The following is a 19,764-nucleotide window of genomic DNA, read 5'->3' on the forward strand; positions in this document are numbered from 1 at the left end:
ACACACATACATACACTCAGCTTTATATATTAACTAGCTGTAGTACCCGGAGTTGCCCGGGATAGTAACTGTCTCTCTGTCTCTCTCCCAGTCTCTGTCTGTGTGTCTCTGTTTCTCTGTCTATCTCTTTCCTTGTCTGTCTGTCTCTCTCTATCTCTGTTTCTGTCTCTATGTGTGTGTGTGTCTGTCTGTTTCTCTCTTTGCCTGTCTGTCTCTTTGCCCGTCTGTCTCTTTGCCCGTCTGTCTCTTTGCCCCTCTGTCTCTTTGCCGATCTGTCTCTTTGCCCGGCTGTCTCTTTGCCCGGCTGTCTCTTTGCCCGGCTGTCTCTTTGCCCAGCTGTCTCATTGCCCGGCTGTCTCTTTGCCTGGCTGTCTCTTTCCAGGGCTGTCTCTTTGCCCGGTCTGTCTCTCTGCCTGGGCTGTCTCTTTGCCCGGTCTGTCTCTTTCTAGGTCTGTCTCTTTCTAGGTCTGTCTCTTTGCCTGGCTGTCACTTTCTAGGTCTGTCTCTTTCCAGGGCTGTCTCTTTCCAGGACTGTCTCTTTTCAGGGCTGTCTCTTTCCAGGGCTGTCTCTTTCCCCGGCTGTCTCTTTCTAGGTCTGTCTCTTTGCCCGGCTGTCTCTTTGCCTGGCTGTCTCTTTCCAGGTCTGTCTCTTTGTCGGGCTTTCTCTTTGTCAAGCTGTCTCTTTGCCCAGCTTTTTCTTATCAGGGCTGTCTCTTTCCAGGGCTGTCACTTTCCCGGGTTGTCTCTTTCCCTGTTTGTCTCTTTGGCCGGTCTGTCTCTTTCCAGGGCTGTCTCTTTCCAGGGATGTCTCTTTCCAGGGATGTCTCTTTCCAGGGCTGTCTCTTTCCAGGGCTGTCTCTTTGCCCGGGCTGTCTCTTTCCAGGCTGTCTCTTTCCAGGGCTGTCTCTTTTCAGGTCTCTCTTTGGCCGTCTGTCTCTCTCTGTCTCTTTCCAAGGCTGTCTGTCTGTCTTTTTCTGTCTCTCTCTCTCTGTCTACCCACTGAAATCATATTACCTCACACATAAGCTTCTTATACTAACAGTTTATTTTGTTCCTATAGAAACCACTGACAGTTGCTATTTATAGCCTGTAGCTCCCACATCCATTCAGTTTAATAGAGGCAGGATTTTTGGAGAGTAAAGGCTACTTTACACACTGCGATATCGGTCCCGATATCGCTAGTGTGCGCACCCGCCCCCATCTGTTGCGCGACACGGGCATATCGCTGCCCGTGCCGCACAACATCGCCCAGAGCCGTCACACATACTTACCTGTCCGGCGACGTCGCTGTGACCGGCGAACCGCCTCCTTTCTAAGGGGGCGGTCCGTGCGGCGTCACAGCGACGTCACTGAAACGTCACTGAACCGCCGCCCAATAGCAGCGGAGGGGCGGAGATGAGCGGGACGTAACATCCCGCCCACCTCCTTCCTTCCGCATAGCGGCCGGGAGGCAGGTAAGGGGAGCTTCCTCGTTCCTGCGGCGTCACACGCAGCGATGTGTGCTGCCGCAGGAACGAGGAACAACTTCGTTACTGCTGAAGTAACGATTTCTGAGAATGGACCCCCGTGTAGCCGATTAGCGATTTTGCACGTTTTTGCAACGATGCAAAATCGCTAAACGGTGTCACACGCAACGGCATCGCTAATGCGGCCGGATGTGCGTCACAAAATCTGTGACCCCAACGACTCCGCATTAGCGATGTCGCAGCGTGTAAAGCCCGCTTAAGTGTAAAGCGCGGGGTTAAATTTTCTCGCCCAAACATAGTCTATGACGTCACATGGGGTGTCTGTGCAAAATTTCTTGATTGTAAATGCGACGGTGCGGATTCCTTTAGGGGACATACATACACACACACACACACACACACACACACACACACACATACACTCAGCTTTATATATTAGATTTTGTGCGACATACCATAACTCTCTCTTAGGCCCCCTTCACACGTCCGTGAAACACGTGCGTGTTTGGTCCGTTTCCGTATATGCCGGAGACACGGCCAAACGTGCACCAATGTTAATCTATGATTGTGGTCACACGTCCGTTATTTCATTATGTCCGTGTGTGCGTGTCCGTGATCCGTATGTGTGTGCGTTTTGCACGGATGCATGTCCGTTATCTGCACGGAGCACGCACACGTGGACACAATGAAAGTCTATGGGTATGTGCACACACGTTAGTAAACACGTATGCATCTACCTATAGTCCGTGTCCGTTTGGTGTTTTTATTTCTAGTGATGTCGGCTATTCTTTCTATTTCTGTGTATGTCGGTCAATCTCCCTGAGTCCGTCGGTCGGTCTCTCTGTCTCTCTGTCGGTCTCTCTGTCTGTCTGTCCCTCTCTCACAGTCTGTCAGTCAGTTTCCCCCCCTCTCTCATACTTACCGTTCCCCGATCTCCGGCGCAGCGCTGCACGGCATTCACACTGCTGCGGCGGCTTTTACTATTTTGAAAAAGCCGGCCGCTCATTAAACAATCTCCTATTCCCTGCTTTCCCCACCCACCGGCGCCTATGATTGGTTGCAGTGAGACACGCCCCCACGCTGAGTGACAGGTGTCACACTGCACCCAATCACAGCAGCCGGTGGGCGTGTCTATACTGTGCAGTAAAATAAATAAATAAATAATTAAAAAAAAAACGGCGTGCGGTCCCCCCCAATTTTAATGCCAGCCAGATAATGCCATACGGCTGAAAGCTGGTATTCTCAGGATGGGGAGCTCCACGTTATGGGGAGCCCCCCACCCTAACAATATCAGTCAGCAGCCGCCCAGAATTGCCGCATACATTATATGCGACAGTTCTGGGGCTGTACCCGGCTCTTCCCGATTTGCCCTGGTGCGTTGGCAAATCGGGGTAATAAGAAGTTATTGGCAGCCCATAGCTGCCAATAAGTCCTAGATTAATCATGTCAGGCGTCTATGAGACACCCTCCATGATTAATCTGTAAATTACAGTAAATAAACACACACACCAGAAAAAAATCCTTTATTAGAAATAAAAAACACACACATATACCCTGGTTCACCAGTTTAATCAGCCCGAAAAAGCCCTCCATGTCCGGCGTACTCCAGGATGGTCCAGCGTCGCATCCAGCGCTGCTGCATGGAGGTGACCGGAGCTGCAGAAGACACCGCCGCTCCGGTCACCTCCACGCAGCTAATGAAGACAGCCGGCGATCAGCTGAGCTGTCACTGAGGTTACCCGCTGTCACTGCTGGATCCAGCGGTGGATCCAGCGGTGGCCGCGGGTAACCTCAGTGACAGCTCAGCTGATCGCGCTACTCACCTCAGTTGCTGCGTGGAGGTGACCGGAGCGGCGGTGTCTTCTGCTGCTCCTGTCACCTGCATGCAGCAGAGCTGGATGCGACGCTGGAGGACTGTGGAGTACGCCGGACATGGAGGGCTTTTTGGGGCTGATTAAAGTGGTGAACCAGGGTATATGTGTGTGTTTTTTATTTCTAATAAAGGATTTTTTCGGGTGTGTGTGTTTATTTACTGTAACTTACAGATTAATCATGGAAGGTGTCTCATAGACGCCTAACATGATTAATCTAGGATTTAGTGGCAGCTATGGGCTGCCAATAACTCCTTATTACCCCGATTTGCCAAAGCACCAGGGCAAATCGGGAAGAGCCGGGTACAGCCCCAGAACTGTCGCATATAATGTATGCGGCAATTCTGGGCGGCTGCTGACTGATATTGTTAGGGTGGGGGGCTCCCCATAACGTGGAGCTCCCCATCCTGAGAATACCAGCCTTCAGCCGTATGGCTTTATCTGGCTGGCATTAAAATTGGGGGGGACCGCACGCCGTTTTTTTTTAATTATTTATTTATTTATTTAACTGCACAGTATAGACACGCCCACCGGCTGCTGTGATTGGGTGCAGTGTGACACCTGTCACTCAGCGTGGGGGCGTGTCTCACTGCAACCAATCATAGGCGCCGGTGGGTGGGGAAAGCAGGGAATACGAGATTGTTTAATGAGCGGCCGGCTTTTTCAAAATAGTAAAAGCCGCCGCAGCAGTGTGAATGCCGTGCAGCGCCGGGGATCGAGGAACGGTGAGTATATGAGAGAGGGGGGGAAACTTCAGTCACTCGGGGGATTAGCGGTCACCGGTGAATCCTTCACAGGTGACCGCTAATCAGTACTCGACACAGACAGAGCCGCGGTATGAGGATGAAGTCGGGTGAAGTTCACCCGAGTTCATTCTCATCGCGCAACTCTGTCTGCTGTCAGCCGACATTTATAAACGACATTGTGCATCACACACACGGACATTCCACACGGACATTCCACGTACACATACACGTTAATTCCACACGCACACACGGACGTTCTGCACACAAACACGGCTAGCATACGCAATTCACACAGGTGCCACACGGACCATAAAAAAGGACACAAAAACGGGACATGGACCCGAATAACGGCCCGTAACACACGTGCGTGTTTTTCACGGACGTGTGAAGGGGGCCTTAAAAGCATAAAAATTAATAGTTTGAAAATTGCTAAAATTTCCAAATTTTCTCAAAATTTCTGATATTTTCACAAATAAATGCAAAAAAATGTTGTCTTAAATTTACCACTACATTAAGTACAATATGGTATGAAAAAAAATCTCAGAATCACTGGGATCAGTTTAAGCATTCTAGAGTTATTACCACAAAACGTGACACTGGGGAGAATTAAAAAAAAAGTAGCCTGGTGAGGAAGGTGAAAATAGGCTGGGGGTGAAGAGGTTAAAGGAAATTTTCCATAAGCAAAGTTAACTTTGAGGCACTGTGCGCACGCTTGGCATTTTACCTCAGAATTGCCGCGGATTTTGCTGAAGGAATGCTGCAGAAAATATTTATAACAATTCTGCAGTCCTTCTCCAGCAAAACCTATGGGGATAAAAAAATGCTGTGTGCACACTGCATTTTTTTGTCCCTGCGGGTTCTGCTGTGGAATTAATGTGCATGTCACTTTTTTTCCGCAGGCACCTGCGTTTTGGAGAGCTGGCAGATCAATCACCCGCTGACTTTGGGTCGGCGGAGGATTGATCCCTGGAATCTGGCCAGATGCTGCTACCCATATAAAGTTTATGGGGAATACAATCTGGTGCAAAGGGGTAGTAGCAAGCACTTCATACTCACTGATCACCAGTCGGCTGTCACACTGCTCCCGCGGCAGCTCTTTCATCTTCGAGAGCCGGCCGCTCATTAGTCTCATAACATATTTACGCCTTCTCTGCTCACCGGTGGCTGTGATTGGTTGCAGTCATACCCGCCCCCACGCTGAGTGACAGCTGTCTGACTGCAACCAATCACAGATGCCGGTGGGTGGGTCTATAGCGTACAGTAAAATAAATAAATAAATAATTAAAAAAAAACGGCGTGCGCTCCCCCCAATTTTGATAACCAGCCAGGATAAAGCCTCACAGCTGGTGACTAGTATTCTCAGGCTGGGGAGTCCCCCAGCCTAAAAAATATCAGCCAGTAGCCGCCCAGAATTGCTGCATACATTAGATGCAACAGTCCCGGGACTTTTCCCGGCTCTTCCAGTTGCCCTGGTGTGGTGGCAATCGGGATAATAAGGAGTTAATGGCAGCAGCTCATAGCTGCCACTAACTCCTAGTTTATTGATGGCAGGCGTCTATGAGATACCTCCTCATCACTAAACTGTAAGTGAAACTAAATAAACACAAACACCCCAAAAATTCTTTCTTTGAAATAAAAGACAAAAAAGCCCCCTCTTTCATCACTTTATTAACCCCACCAATAACAGCCCTCCAGGTCAGATATAATCCACATGAGGTCCCATGACGCTTCCAGCTCTGCTACACCTGACACTCACAGCGAGTGCCATAGACCATGACTGCTCACTGTGAGGGTCAAGCCGCAAGTGAGGTGAGCCACGCGAGATCAGCGGTGACTTCACTCATGTGCTTTGCGGTGACAGGTGGAGGACTCCAGCAGTCACTGCACATCCGCTGACTGAAGTCATCGCTGATCTTATACTCACCTTCTCCAGCGAGGCTGCTTCCGGATGCTGGTCTCCTGCTTTCAGGCTGGGTCATGCATATGGAGCTATGCACTGTACAGCTGACCCGTAAGTAGCAGAGCGTCGGAGACAGCCGCACGGGAGACTTCAGCACCACGGACAGAAGGAGCGGGGACAGGTGAGTATCTCCCTGTGCTATCAAAATAACGCAGGGACATACCGCAGCAAAACCACAGTAAATCAGCAGCAAATCTGGAGCAAACTGCGGTTTGCTGTGGTTTTTTACTGCAGATGCGGTAATCTTTCAGAGGGTGCTGAATTTTCTTAAGAAAATTCCATTTTCTAGCGCGCACAGGGCCTGAAGTTGTTTTTAATCAATACATCTTGGAATATTAATAATTTCCACAATTGGGTGTGTTTAAAAAAAATGTTCCTGTTGCTGGGAAAATCTTATATATGTGCCCCTGCTATGTACTGTTTAATGGTCGTATCTGACAGTACAGGGAAATGGTCTGATCATACCACATCTCCTGGGCAGGAGAGAATGCAAACAAGTCTGAAGACATTACAGCACGGGATCACAGCTGATCCTTTTTGTGAGGTAAAACATTTCCCTGCCTGCTTTTAAAAATTTACCTAAAAAGAATAATTTGTGATCCCGTGCTGTAATGTCTGTATATTTTTTTACATCCTCCCTGGCCCAGGAGCTGTGGTATGATCAGACCATGTCCCTGTTCGGTCAGACACGGCCATTACACAGTACATAGCAGGGGCACATATATAAGATTATCTCAGAACAGGAACATTTTTTTTAAACACATCCAATTGTGGAACTTATTATTATTCCAAAAATCTATTGATTATAATAAACTTTGTTCGTGGGACATCCCCTTATTGACTGAACATATGAAAAGGAAAGGGATTTTACAATGGATAGGAATAGAAAAAAATATTCCAAACATTTTTGTAGCGATTTTTCAAACATTTTTTAAGTGAACTCATTTAAAAAATTTCCTAAAAAAAAGCTTTGTGTGCACATAAACTAACAACGTTAATTTCTGCAAAGATAGAGAAGAGCTATGATAGAATTGCTGGACAATTATGTGGAATTCTCTATTTGTAGTAGTCTGTATTCTGTCTATAAAGTAACAAACAGGAATTCCCATAAAGCTTGTGTCCGCTGACCAGAAACTGAAAAATAACTCTTCATACACTCCTCTTATTTCTATAGGAATTATATTTCTCATTTGGTACACAATGCATCTTTATCTTACTCTATAATCTTTCAGTAGTTAGTGGTACTGTATTCAGCACATTTTTACAATATATCAGTATGCGCAGGCCACTGCCCTAAGAGCAGCTCAAAATCTAATTTTCCTATTTTAAGCCTATGTGCTAGATTGAAAATGATTTCTCTGTTAGCACATACAGCAAGCTTTTTCGACACAAAATCAATCCTGTTTTTATGCTACTTGCTGACAAACTACAGCGCACACTGGCTTTCAGTCTAAAGTTTAAGGATTGTAGTTCAATATCAAACATTGCTATTGGCTATAATTCCACTTACTGAAATAATATGCGTTGAGGCAAGTTTTCTGTTTCTAGAAATTCCAGAAACATCCAAAAGCAAAAGTATTTACTATTACTAGTACATAACTTTTTAAAAGAAATTGAATTACAACACTTATAAACTTGTGCGCAGTTTGATTATGAGTGCCGCCATATGGGCCCTTTGTATGGTACCATATTACAAAGATACTCTTCTCGCCTAAAGCCAATGCTTATAAAGAATAATGTTTTTTAAAAGATTTTGTCCTGGCATACAAATTTGATCCCCTGGATGTTATCAATATCCGATCAATGGGTGTGATGCCAGGCACACCCACCCATCAGCTTTTATAATATGAACATAACAGCTCAATTCAATCTGTGGCAGCCTCTGCTTACAAGTACAGATCGGCCCCTAACTTCATAAGAATAGGAGCAGATCTGCAGCTCTTTGGAATAGGAGCCGATCTGCAGCTCTTTGGAATAGGAGCAGATCTGCCGCTTTTTGGAATAGGAGCCGATCTGCAGCTCTTTGGAATAGGAGCCGATCTGCAGCTCTTTGGAATAGGAGCCGATCTGCAGCTCTTTGGAATAGGAGCAGATCTGCAGCTCTTTGGAATAGGAGCCAATCTGCAGCTCTTTGGAATAGGAGCAGATCTGCAGCTCTTTGGAATAGGAGGAGATCTGCAGCTCTTTGGAATAGGAGCCGATCTGCAGCTCTTTGGAATAGGAGCCGATCTGCAGCTCTTTGGAATAGGAGCAGATCTGCAGCTCTTTGGAATAGGAGCCGATCTGCAGCTCTTTGGAATAGGAACCGATCTGCAGCTCTTTGGAATAGGAGCAGATCTGCAGCTCTTTGGAATAGGAGCCGATCTGCAGCTCTTTGGAATAGGAGCAGATCTGCAGCTTTTTTGAATAGGAGCAGATCTGCAGCTCTTTGGAATAGGAGCCGATCTGCAGCTCTTTGGAATAGGAGCAGATCTGCAGCTCTTTGGAATAGGAGCAGATCTGCAGCTCTTTGGAATAGGAGCAGATCTATAGCTCTTTGGAATAGGAGCAGATCTGCAGCTCTTTGGAATAGGAGCAGATCTGCAGCTCTTTGGAATAGGAGCAGATCTGCAGCTCTTTGGAATAGGAGCAGATCTATAGCTCTTTGGAAAAGGAGCCGATCTGCAGCTCTTTGGAAAAGGAGCAGATCTGCAGCTCTTTGGAATAGGAGCAGATCTGCAGCTCTTTGGAATAGGAGCAGATCTGCAGCTCTTTGGAATAGGAGCAGATCTGCAGCTCTTTGGAATAGGAGTAGATTTGTAGTATTTTTTGAATAGGAGCAGATCTGCAGTTCTTTTGAACTGGAACAAATCTTCATTTCTTTTGAATAGGAGCAGATCTTCAGTTATTTTGAATAGGAGCGGATCTGCAGTTATTTTGAATAGGAGCGGATCTGCAGTTCTTTTTAAATAGCAGAAGATTTGCCATGTTTTTCAATAGGAACAGATCTGCAATATTTTTCAATAGGAGAGCAGTATTTTTAAATAGGAGCACATCTGTAGTATTTTTTAGTAGGACTAAATCTGCAGTTCTTTTAAATAGGAGTAAATATGCAGTATTTTTGAATAGGAAAAATCTGCAGCTTTTTGATTGGAGCAGAACTGCAGTTGTTTTGAGTAGGCGCAAATTTGCAGTATTTTTAAATTGGAACAAATCTTCATTTCTTTTGAATGGGAGCAGACCTGCAGTATTTTTCAATAGGAGCAGACCTGCTGTTCTTTTAAATAGGAGCAGATCTGCAGTATAATTGAATAGGAGCAGATCTGCAGTATAATTGAATAGGAGCAAATCTGCAGTATTTTTTAATATTACTAAATCTGCAGTTCTTTTAAATAGGCATAAATAGGCAGTTCTTTTGAATAGGAGCAGATCTGCAGCTCTTTTGAACATAAGTAGATCTGCAGTTCTTTTGAATAGGAGCAGATTTGCAGTATTTTTGAATAAGAGCAGATCAAAAATTATTTGGAATAGGAGCAAATCTACAGTATTTTTGAATAGGAGCAGATCTGTAGTTCTTTTAAATAGTAGCAGATCTGCATTATTTTTTAATAGGACTAAATGTTTTAAATAGGCATAAATAGGCAGTATTTTTGAATAGGAGCAGATCTGCAGTTCTTTTGAATAGGAACAGATCTGCAGTTGTTTTGAATAGGAGCAGATCTGCAGTTCTTTTGAATAGGAGCAGATCTGCAGTTCTTTTGATTAGGAGCAGATCTGCAGTTCTTTTGAATAGGAGCAGATCTGCAGTTCTTTTGAATAGGAGCAGATCTGCAGTTATTTTGAATAGGAGCAGATCTGCAGTTCTTTTGAATAGGAGCACATATGCATCTAGTTTTTAAAAGGAGCAGATCTGCAGTTCTTTTGAATAGTAGCAGATCTGCATTATTTTTTAATAGGACTAAATGTTTTAAATAGGCATAAATAGGCAGTATTTTTGAATAGGAGCAGATCTGCAGTTCTTTTGAATAGGAACAGATCTGCAGTTGTTTTGAATAGGAGCAGATCTGCAGTTCTTTTGAATAGGAGCAGATCTGCAGTTCTTTTGAATAGGAGCAGATCTGCAGTTCTTTTGAATAGGAGCAGATCTGCAGTTCTTTTGAATAGGAGCAGATCTGCAGCTCTTTGGAGTAGGGGCAGATCTGCGTTTTTTTGGAACAGGAGCAGATCTTCAGTTCTTTTGAATAGGAGCAGATCTGCAATTCGCGGCAGCAGGAACTACACATTCAATAGAGTTGTGCTATTCAGCTCAGTTCAATGTTTATATACAGCCACCGGAGTCAATAACAGCTGATTGGTGTTAGTCCCAGATGTTGGACACTATCCAATCTCATATTGATGATCAACCTTAGGACATCAGTATCAAATGCCTGGACAACCCTTTTAATTTGGCAGGAAAAATGGCACAGTTTTTCAGTCTGATTGCTAAGGAATCCAACACAAGCATGCCCAATTTGTCTGTGTTTAATTAGGGACATACAGTGTTAGTGAACGGTCCCCTATACTTCTATAGGTGCTGCGCAATAGCTCCATACACCTCAGTTGCTTGAGGCCATATGTTTGTTTGCATTAGGCCCTGGTTACATAGTAACTCAGACTTCAGAAACAGATTCATGTGCTTTCCCAAACCCAGCTGATCCAGCAGAAGGCAAACTTCCAAGCAAAACTTGTAGAGATTCATTGATGTCTCAAAGTATGTTTCACCATCCAGTTCAGTAAACAGATGCTGTCATAAAAATGTCTATGTCCTCTTCAATTTATTAATTTATTTTATTTACCTTGAAAGCTGGAAAACAACCATTAGGTTAAGTTCCCACGATGAGTTTTTGACACTTCAAAAAAGTAAATGAGATTTATAGCAATATCACGCACTGCGCGTAAGTGGCCAGTGATGCGTGTTTCAAATCTGCAACGTCTCCTTTTTCTTGCGGGTATGCTGAGATTTATGTGTGTATTTTCCCCATAGAATTGCATTACATGTAGAAAATATATAAGTAAACAACACACATGCCTTTTTTTAGTGCGTTTTCGAGGTGTAAATTAACCAAAAACGCATATATTCCGCACAGGGCGTAGGAAAAACAAAGCAGCTTTTTTAAAAACATGACACACCAAGAAGCAACAAAAAGTGCAGCATAAAAAATGCGATAAAAACCCACTGAAGAAATAACCTCATTAATATACTAGGAGCAGAAATGCCGCAGAAAATCTACAACATCAAAAACCCACCAAACACTCATCTTGGGAACATACAGTAGCCTATAATTGCCATTATTGTTACCTAGTTTATTTATACCCCAAACAATAAATTTGTCCACCTGTAAACAGGTAAAGGGACATCATAATACATCAGATTTACCATTTAGTGTTATGAAAAATAGTAAGGACGCTGAAATAGGAAAACATATTGGTTGGCACCAAAAACTATTTTTTTTAATGTTTATTATGGCCCGGAATTTGAGAAATGTTCCTGACAGTATGCGCAGCATTACTTTTCTCTTGAACAGTAAACCAGCCAGGCTATGCAGCAATACCATAGTGAGTGTAATTGACCATTCAGGGATATGGGAAAGAAGTGTAAAAGATCCGGTACGAGTTGTAATAATTCCAATACCATGTGTTCTGGCTTTCCCAGAAACACTGAATTCTAAAACAGACTAAGGCTATATGAAAATGTGCCTTTTTGCTGCTTGTTTTCTGTAGGTAAAACATTCTTTCTTTGCAGTAAAGAAACTGCTTACAGCAAATAAAATAATGTGAACATAGCCCTAGGCAATGTTCACACATTGCTTTTTTTCTGCTTTTTTTCTGCTTTTTTTCTGCAGGCAAAACCTGCTCTCTTGGCAGTAAAGCAGTTGCTTACGCGAAGAAAGTTTTGCTACATTTTGTGTTGAATTTTTTGGTGTTTTTTTAGTGCAGATTATATTTGTCACTTGTTTACAGTACATGCTTGATCCCTTTATGACCTATGATGTACCAGTATGCGAGCCCGCATGTTTTTCTGTGCATATCCGCTGATCTTATCAGCAGACATGTAAAGTTAACAGGTTCGGGTAGATCGGAGATCCACTCACGCCTGTTAACGGTTAAATCCCACTGTCAATCTCTGACAGTAAGATAAGATTTAATACGCACCAGCAGGGAGTGCGCCATTCCTCGCCGCTGTCGGCAGCATCATTCCAAGATCACCGGGTTCCATTGGATTGTTATAACAGCCAAGAGTCATCTGATGACCCCTGTCACTGTAATGACATACTACCTATGAATGCTGGCTGGGTGCTGGCACTCACAGGAGAACAGCATTTCTGCTGTACAAAGTTGTGCTGAAGCACGGCTGTATACAACAGAAGCAATTGGAGCATATCAGCTTCAAATCCCCTAAGAGGACTAGTAAAATCAATAAAAAATGTAAGAAAAAGTTTAGAAAAATATAAGCTAAAAAAACCACAAAAGTTCAATTCACCCCCTATTGCCCCATTGAAAATAAAAGTTAAAAAATAAATTAAAAATACACATATTTGGTATTTCCATTTTCAAGAAATGCCCGATCTATCAAAATATAAAATAAATTAACCTGATTGGCAAAGGGCGTAATGAGAAAAAATCAAAATGCCAAAATTACGTTTTTTGGTCTCTGCAACATTGAAATAATCTATAATAAGAGGTGATTAAAACATCACATCTACCTAAAAATTGCAGAATTAAAAACATCAGCTCAAGACGCAAAAAATAAGCCATCACTGAGCCCTAGATACCTAAAAATGAGAACGCTACAGGTTTTGGAGAATGGCAACAAAAACGCAATTATTTTTTTTGCCAAATTTCTGATTTTTTTTACCACTTAAATAAAAAATAAACTATACATATTTGGTATCTACAAATGTGTACTGACCTGGGGAATCATATTGCCATGTCAGTTTTACCATATAGTACACACTGTAAATAAAAAAAATCAAAAAGCCATCTTGGAATTGCATTTTTTTTGCAATTTCACCGCACCTGTAATTTTTGTCTTGTTTTCCAGTACAATATGGGGCAGAATTAATGGTATCTGTCAAAAGTTCAACTTGTCCCGTAAACAAGCCCTCATATGGCTAAACTGATGGAAGAATAAAAAATGTATGGCTCTTGGAAAAAGGGGAAACGGAAAATTGACGAATGGTAAAGGGGTTAATATTGTGATAGAATATAAAATGTATAAATTCGTCAAAAAAGTTATGTTTCTTTTCTTTTTATAATTACAAGGAACGGCTGTGCGTAAATATGCACATAATGTTAAGAAAGCTGTCATATATTGTTACACTCCACAATATCCACATATTGCTACCTTGTAGACAACATCCTATATATATTGTTACACGACTACAAAATATCAACTACAAATATTAAAGTCTTCGTACACTTTCCCTCTAAGTCTTGGCTATAGAACAGTTCCAAGTGGATTTTCCTACCATGCTCAGCTCTGGCTCTAGAAGTTTACCATCTTCTAAAGTTTTCTTTTCGTAGGCCATCGTAATAAATGAAGCCCCATGCTCCTCACATAGGGAGCAACGCTAGTGACAGGCTCATAAAACGAGGCAATGTTTGTCCTCATACATAATATATAGGTCAGGCTTTCAGTTAGATAATATTGTCTTATGCAAGCTAAAAAATTTTTATTTTTCTCAGAGTGAGAAATAAAACAATCTTTTTACAATCTTATGTTCTTAAGGTCTCAGCTTAGAATAATATTGTTTTTCCATTACTCATTTTTACACAATATCATTAACTCTTACATTTCCAGATTTCTGTGCGTTCCGACATCTTTCATGTATGATATACACCAGGTTCTTACCTTTATGTTCTGCTAGACATATGTTTTAATCTTTTTTCCCACTATACTGCCCCATATATATCTTGCTGACAGAGTTTTATATCTACATAACACTTGGTACAAACTTTCCCAATTTACTATATAACTTTTGTGTGATTGCTAATAGTAATGTTAAAGACAGGTCAAATTTCATGCTAAAATGTATCAGATGTTCCAAATATTTCACACATTCCATGGATGATTTAAAGGCACACATTGCCTGGAGAGTGCAAAGTACAGAAAAATGACTCACCTTGCTTGCAGTCACAGTAGCCCCAATCAACTCTGCCATGGCTGTTCCTGAAGAAGCACCATGGCTTACTCCTCCCATCTGGGTTCCTGCAGAAGTTGTGATCACCTAGTCCTTTCCCAGGTGTCCTCTCCAAGAAGGTAGGGATTTCAACCCAATTTAAACAATCTGCGCCAAACTCGGTTACATTAATATAGTCCCCTATAGAGCCCTCTTTGCCTTTGTACTTGGTACAACCTGTGTGATGGTGATGAACCGGTAGGTGATGGTGCGGTTGAGGATGCTGGGCAGGTTGGAGAGCCTTTCGAAGTGACTGATGATGTTGGAAAAGATGATAAATGGGTGAAGTAGAAGACTTATCAAAGCAGCCCCCTATGGGGATGCTCCCTAAAATTAGAGCAACAGCAAAGCAGGTTATTGTCATGCTGCCAGCACTGTCTGTTTTGTTCCATCTCCACCACTAACCTAGTCCTGAAACTGATGGGGGAGGTGGAGCTGCCACTTCCCCCTAATCCCATCCAGCCCATTTCATATTCATGTAGGAAGAAATGCAGGTCTTTACAGCAGAAGTCTGCGAAGTAAAACAGGGCTGACAAAAGAGAGACCAATCCTCACTTAAGGAAAGGGAGAAGCAAAGGAGAAAGGAGGAGGGAGAGGAATAAGTGGGCTAGGTTACTTATTGTAAGAGAAACAAGTTTTATGGGATGGACAGAAACAACTTAAGATTCCTGACAAGTCACATAAGGCTGTTGGTCGGCATAGGTCAACTCTGAAACCATGTCAGTTTCCGTACAGGTGCTGTGCCAAGTTGTATGCTATCAACCACATACACATAACTGGAAAGTGAGGCTGATGATGGCTACAGGCAGCTAGATCCAGGCGTTTTTTGGGTGTACCTCTCAGTGTCAACAGGTCTGAACGTATATTAGAGACAGATGCTTCAAATCTCTAGTCTCCCTTTTTCCAGCCATTGTAGTGCAAAGCTTAAAAGCAAAGACAAAATATCAATCATAGGCTACATGTGACAGGGAGACATAAGCTCACTCCATTTTTAGCAAATTTTTAGGGAAAGTTAAACAAATCGGTCACAAAATAACACAGGAAAAAAGTACAATAACCAATACAAAGCTTTCCAAACTATTAAAATACCAGACAGGAATGTAATGAATAAGGAAAAAAAAAAGTCCTGGAACAACGTGAATTTCCCAAGATTTTTTTCAGCATGACCCTATTTCTCCTCCATGTAGGTGGTTTGTTCTTTTAGTAGGAAACCTTTACGAAACAAGATATGAAGAATACTTATTGGTGTCTTTATCTTTTCCAGGCTCCCCACGGATTGGTGACCTCAGGGCAATAGCTGCAGGTGAGAAGCTCTGCCAGGATCTTTCAGTTGTGCCGGTGGTGGTGGAGATGTAACTTTGTGTCCTGTTAAGGAGCTCATTATTCTTTCCGCAGTTCTTTCTTCTCCCGCTGTTAATGCTGCTATTCCCAAAGAACTTGCATTGCCCGGATTTATTGATTGAAAGGCTCTTAGTTCACTTACTGGAATAAAAGCAGTGGGCTGTGTCTCATGTAGGAGTCTGTTCTCTCCAGCTGTTTTAAAGAGTATGCATCCAGGCAAAGCGCAGCTAGTCAGCTGGTCAGATGATCCCGCTCCGAGCAATGCAGATAGTATTTCAGTCATCTCCTTAATGTGCTGCAAGTGACAGAAATAAAGATCAACCTAAACTCTGCGCCATCGCTTTGTTTCCTGAAGCAAAACTAGAATCAAGAAAAGGCTACGAAATGCTGCATTGTGTAGTTATTACATGCTGTTTGGATTGTAATGACATAAACCTTTTACAAAAACTTCATGAAAGATGAATAATGGGAAAGATATTCATAATAGAGATTTTTCTTTAAAGGGGCAACACAGTGGCTTTGCAACGCTGGGGTCCTGCGTTCACATCTGCAAAAACTTGTATGTTCTCCCCAAGTTTGTGTGAGTTTTCTCCAACTACTCTTGTTTCCTTCCTCACTCCAAAAACATACTAATCAGGAATTTAGATGTGAGCCTCAATGGGGACAGTGATGATGATCATTGAGCAGTGAATAGTAAAATATTCAGGTTCTAGTAATATTTCAGTATTCCCCTTGAATAACCAGCCTAATGCAAGTCAATGGGGAACACTAGCGTTTTTCTGGGAAATCTTCAATCTTCCCCATTGACTTGTATTACTTTTGTGCTGCCCCTGCAGCGGTCGAACCGCTCAGATCCGGGATTGCTGTGGCTCGAGGGTCTCCGGACCCGGGGGCTTGCAACAATTCAAATGTAAAAGGGGGTATTTACAGGGGAGTTATAATTCGGGATGCCACCCGTGGTGTGTGGTAATTAGGAGTACCACCGCTGCTGTTGGGAGAACCCGGGGATGATGGAATGGGCAGCAAGGTGTTGGGACCCTCCACAGGTAGGGGATGCCCCGGGACTTAGTGAAGGGGGTAGTGCCGTGGGGATGAAGAGGTCACTCTCGTACTCACTCATTTCATAAGCAGACACCGACAACCGGGTAAACCAAGTCTCTGGGTACCGCTGCCGCTGAGGGGAGCTCGTCCAGATCCCGTCCCCAAGTGGTGTTGCCTGGTGGTCCGTGACCTGCCTCCTGGCACTTAGTTTAGACTTCAACTCGATGGGCCGGTAGCTTGGAACTAGCCGGGCCCCGCTCCCTATTATGGCTAAGTAAGGGAACTTGCTCTCAGGGCTCACGCTTGGGATTTTCTGGACCGTTTTGGTTGGAAAGTCCTATCCCCCTCATTGTGATAATGCCCCGATTCTGGAGCGAGTGGGAACGGATCGTGAAGGCTCCGTTCTCCTCAGGTGAATTGTCGGGTTGCCTGAAGCTACTCCCCGACCTAGGGTCCGTGTACCCCGTCGTGCCTGCGGACCCGGACTGGTGATAGAGCCAGGCTGCCGGCCGTCCTCCTCGACGGGTCCGAGCACCTCGCCACAATCCCCTGCGACCGGGGGTCCGACTCCTCTAGGCCCAGACCACCTCTGCAACCTAGGCAGTACTTTGGGTTGTCCCCACTTCCGACTTCCTCTGAGCTCCTCTCAGCTCGAGGGCTACTTTCACCTCCTTCTCCACTCACTGACTCTTCTCAACTCTCTACACACATCCCCTCCCCTCCCTGACCCCCCAGATGGGCGACTCTATTCCTCTCAAGCCGTCCACTGGTGTGTTAGGTGGGTGTGGTGCAGGGTGTCTCTAGGATTTTGATTTGCTGTTAGGGGCAGCACCACTTAAGTAGTGACCCAGAACCAAGAGGGAGGTGGAATACTGCACAGAAGGGCAGCTTGTGCAGTACCCTGTGACGACTTGATAGTCCAGGGGCGTCACACTTTCATTATTTGTGAGAAATACTGGAATAGTACTAGTAATAGAAGAAAAAGGAACCAGCTCACCCACACCAGATGAAGACTATATTTCCTGGGAGGGTGCACGGATGCCTGAGCCAGCCAGGCTGCACCTTCAAGCAAAGGAAAAAAAACTCCAGCATCCAAGTCCAAAAAAAAATTCTCCTTTATTGGATGTTCATTAAAAAGAAAAAACAGTGGCTAAAACCATAGGTGGTTCATGGTATTACGCGATTGGGACGTTATGGAATAGTACTATGTATTCAGTACGAATAATCCGAACCGGAATATTTTACTATTCGCTCATTACTAATTTGATGGTATCTGTAAATCGCCTGTGGAATTAATAGTGCTATATGTTCAATTCAAAGAAAGAAAGAAAAAATATAGGGAAGAAGTCGTGAGAAAATATCATACAGTTTTAATAAAGTTTTTATGATAAATGTATTTTTAAAAAATGTCATAACCTATATTAAAAAAAAGATTAGACATCAAGCAGTTTCCACAATGGCCATTGACTTTAATACAGATCAGAAGGGGACAGACCATTGGTGAAACCTGTGGAGTCATGCAGGGGCCCAAGACGTAAAGGGATCCACTTACACCCCCCAAAAGAGGGCATTATGATGACTGCAAAGGGTCCATATACAGTTCTTACACAGGTGCCCTTTTCTATCTGTGTGTGTCGCTGATACAGATTGTTATATAAAAAAAATATATTTTGCCAACATTCTTTCAAAAATACTTGCACAAAACACAAAAGAATAGGACATATTCTAACAATACAATTTCTTTACGTAAAAAATAAGCCTAATTGAATGGAATCTGTCATGTCAATTTTCTATATTCAACGGCCCCCAATGTTTTCTTAGTGATGCAATATTCATCGCTAACATGGTGTCCGCAAGCAAAAGGTCCCAGTATTTATCTAAAAAAACTCTCACTTTTTATCATTAGGTATATGCATCACAGACCTTCTCTTTCAGTCATTCGGGTGGGGCTTTGTATTGTTTCAGTCACCCTCCTCTTCAAATTATGTAGCTCCTTTGCAGTCTGATTGATTGCTGTGACTGGCCTGACGTTGCAGCAATCTCCTAGTAAATCCCACGGCGCTGCCCATTAGCTTCTTGGGCATGTGCACTGAATCTGGGTGTACATTCCCAGCTTCATTTCATATATTCGCATGCTCTGGAGTCATGAGTCAGTGGCTACCTGATGTCTCTTTGTGAGCACTCACGCTATGTGCACCACTCTGTTCTCGCCGCTCTGTTCGCGGTCCTAGAGCATGTGCACATATGAAATGTAGCTGGAGACATACACCCAGACTCAGTGCGCATGCCCGGTTAGCTGATGGGCAGTGCAAAAGTATGGAATTTACTTGATGTTCACAGAGGCCAGGGCTAAGGGCCAGTGCAAACTGTGCCTGCTGCGGGAGCACAACAAACACTTATCATCTAGACCTAGCTTTCTGTCCCACTTTGCAGGGGGTATGGGACATCACTGTTGAAACTAGAACAGTTCGAACAGGTGGTGGGTTGGATGGCAGATAATGCTTCTGTCACGGGCGGGGGACAGACCACAACAGGGGAGATGCTCGGATCCGGGCAGAAAAAGGCGCACTTTACCCAGGTTAGTAGATGGGGTAAGTATCCTGTTCGTGATGCCAAGATGTCACGGGCCGGGGACAGACCACAACAGGGGGGCCGCTCAAGGCGCTCGGATCCGGGTGGTTGCTGTGGCTTAAGTGGCAGCCGGATCCGGGGCTCGTGCAGCTGTCCATCGCCCACGAGTGAAAAGGGGTTATTTACAGGGGTTAGAGTCTTTGTCAGTGATGCCACCCGTGGGTTGCGGTGATGGATGGTGACACCGCTGCTGCCTAGATATGGGGGTGCCCGGGGCTGATGGAGTGGGGCAGCAAGGTGGAATCCCCTCCACGGGTAGGGGAGGTATAGTCCCAGGGCCCAGGGTGTTGTGAGGGGTTGCAGGAAGCAGTCTTTAGGAAGCAGGAAACAGGGAACTCACAGTTTGTTGTCGTGGTGCTGGATGAGCTGGTGCTGATTTGGAGGGTCAGTAAACACACAGAGTCCATATTGCAAACCAAGTTGTCAGTGACCAGTAGCCTCCGGCGGTTGCATTCGGGTCCCACACACAGATATACAGCGAGGGGCCCTTTCTTCTGCACTTTCTGTCTG

The 19,764-nt window shown here is 44.1% G+C and overlaps 1 protein-coding gene and 1 long non-coding RNA gene across 3 annotated transcripts in view; one reads left to right on the forward strand and one right to left on the reverse strand.

Moving 5' to 3' along the window:
• The window catches only part of PRSS12 (serine protease 12), a 283,643-nt gene extending 267,856 nt beyond the window's left edge, over positions 1 to 15,787 (reverse strand). For both annotated transcript variants that reach the window (XM_075350102.1, XM_075350092.1), the window contains exon 1: positions 14,185 to 15,787. In XM_075350102.1, coding sequence (XP_075206217.1) covers positions 14,185 to 14,605 — 421 coding nt within the window. In that variant the 5' untranslated portion in view covers positions 14,606 to 15,787. The remainder of the gene's footprint in view (positions 1 to 14,184) is intronic.
• Positions 14,216 to 19,764, forward strand: part of LOC142311568 (uncharacterized) — a 104,600-nt gene continuing 99,051 nt past the window's right edge. Inside the window, exons 1-2 of the long non-coding RNA XR_012754281.1 lie at positions 14,216 to 14,321; positions 15,506 to 15,544. This is a non-coding gene — a long non-coding RNA (uncharacterized LOC142311568). The remainder of the gene's footprint in view (positions 14,322 to 15,505; positions 15,545 to 19,764) is intronic.

This window comes from Anomaloglossus baeobatrachus, chromosome 1, assembly GCF_048569485.1.
Source record: "Anomaloglossus baeobatrachus isolate aAnoBae1 chromosome 1, aAnoBae1.hap1, whole genome shotgun sequence".
Classification (NCBI taxonomy): domain Eukaryota; kingdom Metazoa; phylum Chordata; class Amphibia; order Anura; family Aromobatidae; genus Anomaloglossus; species Anomaloglossus baeobatrachus.